Raw genomic sequence first — 10,375 nt, forward strand, 5'->3', positions numbered from 1 at the left:
GTGCTTGGGCCTAACTGGGCCGGGTCGCGCCGGAGGGTCACTAGGGAACCCCCACGAGTCACCTAGAGCCCAGGGGCAGTGGGCAACCCCGAAGCCGCCAACCCGGCGCCCGCCGTCAGAGATTCCGGGGCGCCCCGGCCCGCGAGGGGAGGGGCCAAGTGCCACGTGGGGGCGTGGCCTCCGGCCGGCGCGGGAAGGGGCCGGCGCCGCGTGCGCGCGCACAGCCGGCGGCCGCGCGCAGCACGCTCGGGCCCGGGATGGCGGCGGCGGCTGGGAGCGGGTCTCCCCGGGAAGAGGAGGGGCCTGGGGGGGAGGCGGCAGCTCCGCCGCCGCCGGCCCCGACGAGCGCGCCCGGGGCTCGTCTCTCGAGGCTGCCTCTGGCGCGCGTGAAGGCCTTGGTGAAGGCGGACCCCGACGTGACGCTCGCGGGACAGGAAGCCATCTTCATTCTGGCCCGAGCGGCGGTGCGGCGCGAGCGCGGGGCCCCGCCCCGGGGGCTGGGGTGGGGCGGGGGCGGGAGGGCGGCGAGGGGCGGGGCGGCGGGGCGCGGCTTCGGCGCGGGGGCGGGGCGGGCGTTGCTGAGAGCCGGAGCCGTGCGGGGCCGGGTCCTGCGGCGGGAGTGTGAACGGGCGGACCCCCACCGGAGTTGTGTTGCTTTGTTGCCACATCTGGCACTGGCTGTATGTGCATTTCCGGTGTCTGGACAGAACTTGTAGGAGTCAGGAGCGGGGTGGGTTTGCGAGGAAGGGAGGAGGGACGTGCGGTTCTGGGCTACTAGGCGAGGGGGCAGAGGAGTACACCGTGACGTCCGGGGCCGCCTCTCACTTCCCTGAGCACCTCCCCGTCCACGCAGCAGAGCTGCCCCCGCTCGGTCCCCTCACGCTGGGACGACAGCGCTCGCAGGAACTGTGCTGGAACCCACGGATAAACTCTCCTTGTTGACTTCACAGGAACTGTTTGTGGAGACCATCGCGAAAGATGCCTACTGCTGTGCTCAACAAGGGAAAAGGAAGACACTCCAGAGGAGAGATTTGGGTAGAGTGCCACTGTGCTCTCTGGGGGCGGCCAAGGGAGGGGTGGACGGGGCTGCCCCTTTCCCTGGCTGAGGAGGCGTCCTGTGCCACGAGGGGCGCCACAGCGGCTTCTCACCTTCACGTCTTCCTGTCGCCGTGCCACAGTGCGTTTAGTCTGGGCTTGGGGTGACTGGATGAAAGAGCTAAGGGTTTCCAAAGCAGACCTATACCCTTTACATCCTCTGCCCTGTTTTACCAGGCTTGACATTTCATTCTCCTCTAGGAACTATGGGTTTGATTTCTGCCTGGCCCATAATGCTCTGCCCTGGTGTAAGCTTTCATATATCATTTCCTCACTCCCTACTGTGTTGCCGAACTCTTCTCTGATGACTTTGAGAGCAAAGAGGATAAATTTAGGTTTAAACCAGGATTGTAGGAGGGTCGCTTTCTCCCACTCATCCCTCTCTCCTCTCCCGACAGTGTATGCCCTGACTTTTGTTATTCTTGTGGAGACACAGCTGATGTATAAGAGTTGATGGTGGAGTAGAAATGGATCTCAAGTTCAGGCCCAAGACTAGAAGGGCACGTTTTATAAACGCCAGCATTTGCATGAAGCCATATGCCCTTCATTGTGTGGGTTATGATGTTTTGGGCTGATGTCCAAGTCACATTAGTCAGGTGTCCCTTTACCTTGTTTTTCAGATAATGCAATAGAAGCTGTGGATGAATTTGCTTTTCTAGAAGGTGAGTTCTCTTGTCAATGGGTAATCTCTTTGATGCTACATGATTCAGAGTTCAGAACCTTATAAAGTGGGTGCCTGGTTCTTCCTTGTTTGTGTAGGGATAATTCTTTCTCTCTTATTCGTATTAGGATAGGGAAAACTGACTTGCATAATCTAGGGTGATTGTTTCCTTCCTTGGGGAGTGTTAGAAAGAAAGCTGCACCTGTAAGAAAACAAAAGCTCATCTGATTGTGGAGGAGAAAACAATTTTATTAACAATTTTGCAAGAATGGGCTTGCGAGCTGGATAACGTGGCCGGGGAGCCAAACAACGAGTGATGTTTAGCACCTAAACCTAATATGCGGGTCCCTCCCCTGGTCCCCAGTGATTGGGTACTTCAGGGGTTACAGCCTATCCAAGACATCTAAGTTTCCTCACTCTGCTCTCAGTTGTCCCTCACTCAGCTGGGCTGGGAAGGCCCAGCCGCTTTCCCTCCTGGCCTCCTTTTCAAATTTGGCACTACTTCCACTTCTGGCCCTGCCTCCAGCACTCACCAGTGGCACCTCTTGCTTTGGCCCCACCCTCACTTCTCACCATTGGCCCCCCTCATTTGGGCACCACTTCTCAAATTCTTGGCCCACCACAGCTACTAGAACCCCTTTCCCTCCCTTCTCCAAGGGCTCTGCCGGCTCTGGCTTCCCCTCTGTGAAAATTAAACTTAACCCTTTCCTATAGGGAGTTAGAACTTGGACCTCAAAATTGCTAAGCATAAGGAAATGGGAGGAAATAAAAAGACCCAGTGGATGGTGGATTCAGAAGCTTGATTCATACTTTGATTTCCATCCCTAGATAGAAATCTTCTCCCTAACCCTCATGCTAAAGATCTGAAACTACTGCCAACACTTAAAGGGTCCCTTTTTGTTCCTTTTTCTTCAACAATCTGTGTAAATTGCTTATTTCAATGAAATGAAATTATATACTTGCCTGTCTCTTCTTGTTCTTAAGAATTTTAGATAATGACTGTGTTCTGCCTAAATCTTGTCACTGAAATAGTAAATATTTGAAATACCTTATTGTATCTACCTCCTTTCAGAACTGTTTCTGCTCCTTAATTCCTAAATCTGATCAGCTCACTCTTCCCTACACTTAATTTTGATTTCATAGCTTTTTTGAAAGCCATATGCCTTCAGTTCATTCTCTTCTTCAGCCTGCCATGGTGTTCTCATTACCTCCTTCAAGACTCATTACCTTCCAGAATTGTTTTCTTGATTTATTTATTTCAATCTTTTTACTCCTTTGTGCTTCATCTCCTTCTTAACCTAGGGCATTGGCCCTTTTTATATATCTTTTAAATGTCTTTTAGTTACTTGCTTTCTTACTTAGTCCCATGGCCAGCTTCAATCCTAGATTGCTTTTACTTAAAATTTGTAGATCTGTCTTTAGCCTGCTCATTTTTCTTAAGAATAATACTTGTTTTGCTAGTTGCCTACTGAAGGCAGTCAACTTCCTGTGACTGACTTCCTGTAAGTTCTCCAAACAAAAATGTTTGGAGTCTGCTTTACCTGTTCAGATTTAATTACCAGCTTTTCTAAGATATGAGTGATATGATCAAATTTGAGTTTTAAGAAGATAATACTGCTGCCCAGTGGATAATAAATTGGTGGGTGCTGGGAATAGAAGTGAAAGGATCTTAGGTGGATTTCCCCTCCACACTTTCCTTCCCTGTGGCTCTCCTCATATCCAAGGTCAATTTGGCTTAGCTCTTCCTCTTTGCATTCCATGCCAACACCAGCTTTCAAGTAGTTTATTCTTTTCTTACACAGTATGGGAACTTCTTATACCATCTAGCCTTTGCCTTATATTGTTTAATTGTTCAGTGTATATTTGATTGGTCTCTTCTTCTAGACTCTAGTCTCTAACATGGAATAGTGCTTAGCTTGGATTTTTAATATTTGGCCATTTATGGAGTGGTCAATGTGTGTATCTTCATCCTCCACTCCATTAATCTCAGTAATTGAATCCCTCTGCTCTGTTCTGCATTGACAAATCTCAGTTTTGGCTGTCTTAGCTCTGTATTATATTTTCCCTTGTAAAAGAAATGTTCTTCATGTCCGTAAATGTGTTTGTTCTAAGTAGGTACTTGTTCTTCTTTTTTAATCGAGGTATTATATGTCCATGCTTGAAAAATCTAAGGCTTATGAGATGCAGCTGCTGCCCTTTGCCACTCTTGGGTGTTCCTGCTTTTAGCTTTTCAGGTGGTTATTTAAATTTATAAATAATATGCTTATCCTTTGATTTATCTACTGTAGGCATTTTTTGACTTCCTGCTAGGACAGGTGGAAATTTGGCTAACCTATGGCACCCAGTAAATTCCCCCCCTCCTTTCTGATTTGGTAGTTGTATCACTATTTTTAATTCCTTTGTTACCTTTATGCTAAATATACTTATATGCTAAAATATCTTCTTTTTTGTTATGCTCAACTTTCAATAGTATTGATTTCCCACTTTATAAGGTGAGACTGTTAGTACATCTGTCCTTTTCTTTCTGCCCCCTTTGCCCACTTCTAGCTCTGTTTGTGTCATCTATGCTTGTACGTTGATATTGTCAGGGCTAACATTTACATTTTATGATGATTAAATCTTCCATGTTTTATCTATAGGATAAGTGGAGAAGTTGAAAATCAGTACTGTGAAGTCTGCCTTTACCCTCAGTCCCTCACACAGTTCTCCTCCCTTCAGGCAACTATAAGTAATGTTTCTTTTGTAATCTTGATACTTCATGCAAATATGTATATATGTTTATTTTCTAAACATTTCCTTATGAAATGTAACATGAGACAAATGTAAGCTCAGTGAATAATTATAAAATGAACACCCTTATAACCAACCACCAAGGAGGCTAAGAGATGAAAATTGTCAGCTTTCAGAGGCCTTACACATTGTCTTTTATCATCATACCTCTCCCCACTCCCCTTCCTCATGCAAGTGTATCCTGACTTTGTCTTAATTCCTTGCTTTTTTTCCTTTTTTTTTCCCTAATAGTTTTACCACGTTAGCATGCATCCTCAAATACTAGGGTTTAGTTTTAGGTTTTTTGAACTTTCTACAAATGGAACCAAACCATATGTATTTGTTGGTCAGTGTCTGGCTCATCGCCATTTTGTTAAGCTTAATACCTTTGTGAGATTCATTTCTGTGGGTGCACATAGCTCTAGTTTGTTCCATTTCTTTGCTGTTTGGCATGGCATTGACAGTACCTCATTTGAGTCCTTTCATTGTTGATTTTTAGATAACTTCTATTTTTTTTTATTCTGGGCTATTATGCACAATTTGCTATGAATATTCTTGTACATGTTTCTCTGTGGTATCTATGTATGTGTATAAAACACATAAAATAACTGGGAAATGAGATAAATAGTGTGCATGTATCTCCATTTTTACTACTGAACTGTGTTCCAAAGTGGCTATATCAGTTCACACCCCAGCTAGCAGTATATAATAATTCCCATCTTTTTTTTTGCCCTGTCCTTCCTTCCTGATGGATATTCTGTCCTTTTTCTGGTTTATTTATAGTAGTGTTTTATATATTCTGGGTATAAATCTTTTTCATTGTGTGAGAAGCAAATGTCTTTTCCCAGTTTATGGCCTGCTTTTTCATTCTTTAGGATATCTTTTGATAAACAAGAGTTCTTAATTTGAGGTTGTCAAACATATCAGTTTTTTCCTTTATAGCTAGTGCTATTTGTGTCCCTTTTGAGAAATTTTTCCATACCCAGAAGTCATAAAGACTTTCTCATTTATGCTAAAACCTTTATAGTTTGTCTTTCACAAAACTGGAATTAAGTTTTTTGCATATTAGATTGAAGTAAGAGCCCAATTTTATTTTATGTTTTTCTTATTTAGATATCATTTTGTTACTGCTCTTCAGTATCACCTTTGTCATAAATCAAGACCATTTCTGGGCTTTCTGTTTATTCCCGCCCATTGATCTGTTTGCCTATTGCCATGTCACTACCACATTGCAGTTCAATTATCTGAGAGAGCAAGTCTTTCCACGTTGTTCTTTCTTTAAGTGTCATGGTTATTTTGGACCCTTTGTCTTTCATGTACATTTTAGAATCTGTCAAATTCCACACAAAGGGATATTGATTGGGATTGCATTATTCTATAGATCACTTTGTTTTTTGTTTTTAATTAAACGTTTTTAAAATTCACAGTCAAAATAATATGGTATATGAGAATCCTGTATTTTATGCATGATTATTCTTTTTTTAAACTTTATTTTGTACATTTAATAATTGAAATATAAACAATTAAAAACTAAAAAGAAGACACAGTTGAATAAAAACATACATTTCTCAGTTAAATATACTGGATATCTATAAAATTTTTTTTTTGAATCATACAATATGTTACACAGTATATTTGGTTCATAGTAGTGCAATCATACAGTATTTTCCTTTTGTGTCTGGTTTGCTTCACTCAACATAATGTCCTCCAGTTTCGTCCATGTTGTCATATGCTTTATGACTTCATTTCTTCTTACCGCTGCCTAATATTCCGTTGTGTGAATAGGTCAGTTTGTTTATCCATTCATTTGTTGATGGGCACCTGGGTTGTTTCCAGCTTTTGGCAATCATGAATAATGCTGCTATAACCATCAGTGTGCAGATGTCTATGCCACCGTTTTCAGTCTTCTCTAATATTTTACAATAAAATTTAATTGTACCTGAAGAGATCTTAAACACATTTTGTTAGATTTTGCTTCCCTCTAAGTACTTAATATTTTCAGTGCTATTATTAATGGTATCTTTTCTGAAAAAATTTCATCTTTTCAATGTTGCTAGTATATGGAAAGATAATGGATTTTGTACTTCAATTTTGCATCTAGCATCTTGCTCAACTCATTAATTCTAATGATTTATCTGTTGATTCTTTTGGATTTCCTTAATTACACTAAAGTATCATCTGCCAAATAATGAAGAGTTTGTGAAGTTCTTTCCAGTTCTTACCTTCTAATTTCTTTTTTTCTCGTCAGACTGCACTGGCGAGAATCTCTAGTGTAATGTTGAATAGAAGAGGTGATAGCAGGCATTTTATTCAAAGGGAAGGCTTTCATTATTTACCAGTAATTGTTATGTTTACTGTAGGTTTTTTGTAGATTCATTTGAACAAATTAAGGAAGATGCCTTCTATTTCTATTTTGCTAAGACTTTCAGTCCTGAATGAATATTGCTTTTTATCAAAGGCTAGTTCCGCACCTAAGGAGATAATCATAGGATTTTTCTGTAGTGTATTGAATTGCACTGATTTGCTAATGTTAAGCCAACTTGCTTCTCTGATATAAACCTAAGTTGGTTATGGTATATTAGCCTTTTTATATTTGCTGGATTTGCTTGAGTGACATCTGCTTCTCACCATGTCTTTTTAAATGGTATATACTTGGATTGTTTTGTTTTAATTTAGATGAATAGTTTTTGTTTTTCTACTGAAGCATTTAGTCCATTTATGTTTAAGTCAATTAGTGATATACTTGGGTTTAAAGCTGTCATATTATTTTGTATTTTCTACTTGCCTGTTTTATGTTTAATTAATTTATTTCTTAATGTTTTGCCTTCTTTTGGATTATTTTTTATTATTCATTTTTTTTTCTTCTACTAGTTAGGAAGTTGTGTACTCTTATTTCCTTTTTGTATCCCTGATCACTCTTAGTGATCATTTTCTTCCTGAAGTATATCCTTTAGAATTCCCTTTAGTCTTGAATCTTCTGGTAGTTGACTCTTGTTTTTTGCATTTCTTTTTTTTTTGTCTGAAAATGCCTTTATTTTCATTGTTAAAGGATATTTTGGTGAATGTAGAATTCTAGGTATGAAGTTACTTCATTTTAGCACATTAAAGCTGTCGTTCTACTGTATTTCCACTGTTTCTATTGAGAAGTACTTGAAAAAATTATTTGTTGAATAATTTGAGCCCTGTATCATGTTTCCTTTGCTCCAAAGAAGATTTTTCACTTGCTTCTGCAAGGCACCTAGGAGGCATTACCAATCCTAGACCTCCTTAATCTAAATCCAAAGCTTGAGGCAGTGATTGTCACTAGTGACCTAAACTCAGGCTGGTATGTGAGCAGGCTGATTTATTTCCAGTTCAGCCTTAATCTTAGGGTGGAGCTTTGTGAGGCTTCAGCTAACAGAAAGGGGGATTATCAGACTTCTCCACTTAGGCAGTCTCTGAGATTTGACTCTTGGTTCCCTCAGCTTGTAAAACCACAGCCCAGTTTCTTGGCTATATCTTTTGGATTGGCAAATGGTGGCTGGTTTACTTTGTTTTCTTTCCTTCTCTAGATTTTGGATTTGCATTTATTGATGGCTCTTCAGTGCCTGAAAGATTTTTTTTTATTTCCAGTTACTTAATTATTTTTTATTAGAGCAGTTTTAAGTTTATAGAAAAATCATTCAGAAAGTATAGAGTTCCCATAAATCCCCTCTTCACACATTTTTTCCTGTTATTAAACTTTGCATTAGTGTGGTACCTTTGTTACAACTGATGAACCAATAGTATTATAATTATATTACCTATGGTCAATGATTATATTAGGGTTCACTCTTTGTGTTGTAAATATCGTCTTTTAAAAATTTTTTATTGTGGTAACATATAAGCATAAAACTTCCCATTTGAACTCACTTTTGAAAGATTAAGAAAAAATTTATTTGGCTTTGTCATAAGTTGGTCTTAGCAGGAACTTGCCATTATCAAAATGAGAGGGGGGCAGCGGATGTAGCTGAAGTGGCTGAGCACCTGCTTTCTAAGTATGAGGCCCAGGTTCAATCCCTGGTACCTCCTTAAAAAAGTACATATAACAAAAAAAAACAGGCTATTTTGGGGGAAAAAAAGGGATGTGTTTTTGCTTTATCTTTCTTATATACTCTTCTTTCCCCTAAATTATGTTTTATTCTAGCTTGTTTAATTTTTATTAGTTAATTAATTTATAGGTACCAGGGGCCAGGAAATGAATCTGGGACCTCTTATGTGGGAAACCAGTGCTTAACCACTGAGCCACATTGGCTCCCCTGCGTTGTTTTTTATGTCTTGCTTGTTGTTTGTTGTTTGTTTGTTTTTTTAGGAGGCACCAGGAACCAAACCCAGGACCTCCCAAGTGGGAAGCCGATACCCAACCACTTGAGCCACATTTGCTCCCCTAATTTTTATTTTTAAATAAATTAAGGTCTCTTTTTACTATGTAAGCTTCTTTCAAATGCCTGATATTTGGATTTCCATTCTCTTTAAGAATGAAGGAATAAGAAGGTCCTTTGGAATCTGTGTGTCATGTGTGTGTGGGGGGGAGGGTAGTTGTTGCCCGACAGCTTTATTTTAGAGTGAGCAGGGTTGGGATCATAACCATATGTTATGCTGGGGACCCTGAGGCCAGGATGTGAAGGTTTTTCTGTGGGGAGCTGGCACTCTTAGAAGCTGCTCTAGTTTTCATCAGATAGTTCATTTAATTCTTCAGAGGAGAGCCCTCTGCTTTTTTTTCCAGTTGGGTTTAAATGTCTGTGCTCTGGGCATGCTGTGTGCAGGGAGCGCCGTGGGAGCAGGGACAAGTCCTCATGCAGTGCCGCGGCTATCAGCCCCTCTTAGCCTCATGTCTTACTCTTCCGCCGTCGGTCCTGGGGTTGGAGTCTGGAACCTCCCCATGATTCTCCTAGGCAGATGGGCTCTGTCTGCTGCAGCCCCTTCTGTACTCACTTTAGACTTATTTTTATAAATATACACCAGTTATCAAAAGGAAAAGAAATTTAGAGAACTTGTTTTCTTTATTTGTATCACCCTTGTATAGTCTCCACAAATGTTTATTGACCAACACAACAACTTAACCCTTTTCCCACGTCTCATTCTAACTCTCCAGACCAGTTCGCTTAATTACCAAGGGTTCACCCTTCTGTAATGACATGTTTTCTCCATGAATCTTTTGGATGGATATTCCTTAAAACGTCTATTTTGGTCTTGGAGAACGGCTGCCAATTTCAAAAGCAGCTTCCACTTTGTTACACTAATCTAGCTCTTGAGGCACCTTGCTTTACACATCGCTCTTTGTGTTTCTAGGTACTTTGGATTGATTACTGGACTGTGCAGTTTTGTGAGCCTTCACCTGCTTCCTTCAGCCAGCGCCTGTCCTGCAGGCCTCAGCTCTGCGGAATACTGTCTTTGGGACATTGCAGTTACATACTCTTCCTGTTCCACCTTCACCAAAGCCAGCACAAGCAAAGATCTCGGCTGTTACCACTGCTCTACAAGGTCTTCCACTCCTTGTGTCTGTCTTCCATTTTGGGGCTGGATACAGCTGCTTCTTGGGGCGGAGATGGAGAGAGTGTTTAGCATAACTTGTTTAATGCATAATGAGGACCCAAATAAAGGTTTCTGATCAACTTCAACAGATGTGTTTTCTTTTTAAGATTTATTTATTCCCCCACCCCCTCCACCCTGTTGCCTGGTCTCTGTGTCTGTTCACTGTGTGTCCTTTTGTGTCTGCTTGTATTTCTTATTAGGCAGCTCTGGGAACCGATCCTGGGACCTTCTGGAGTGGGAGAGGCTCATTCTCTTGTGCCACCTCAGCTCCCTGATCTGCTGCAGCTCTTATTGTCT

The 10,375-nt window shown here is 41.5% G+C and overlaps 1 protein-coding gene across 1 annotated transcript; it reads left to right on the forward strand.

Annotated features, from left to right (window-relative positions):
• Window positions 1-220: 220 nt before the first annotated feature.
• On the forward strand, window positions 221-10,164 carry POLE4 (DNA polymerase epsilon 4, accessory subunit). The gene is made up of 4 exons (XM_004464336.4): window positions 221-464; window positions 951-1,035; window positions 1,716-1,757; window positions 9,836-10,164. Exons 1-4 carry the CDS (start codon window positions 258-260, stop codon window positions 9,847-9,849), a joined length of 348 nt encoding a protein of 115 aa, XP_004464393.1. The 5' UTR covers window positions 221-257; the 3' UTR covers window positions 9,850-10,164.
• Window positions 10,165-10,375: the final 211 nt, after the last annotated feature.

The sequence above is a fragment of the Dasypus novemcinctus genome, chromosome 17, assembly GCF_030445035.2.
Source record: "Dasypus novemcinctus isolate mDasNov1 chromosome 17, mDasNov1.1.hap2, whole genome shotgun sequence".
Lineage (NCBI taxonomy): Eukaryota > Metazoa > Chordata > Mammalia > Cingulata > Dasypodidae > Dasypus > Dasypus novemcinctus.

Coding starts and splice junctions, on each gene's coding strand:
- POLE4 (XM_004464336.4), top strand. CDS start 258: ATGGCGGCGGCGGCTGGGAGCGGGTCTCCCCGGGAAGAGGAGGGGCCT. Junction 465..950: donor TCATTCTGGCCCGAGCGGCG/GTGCGGCGCGAG, acceptor TTGACTTCACAG/GAACTGTTTGTGGAGACCAT. Junction 1,036..1,715: donor ACTCCAGAGGAGAGATTTGG/GTAGAGTGCCAC, acceptor CTTGTTTTTCAG/ATAATGCAATAGAAGCTGTG.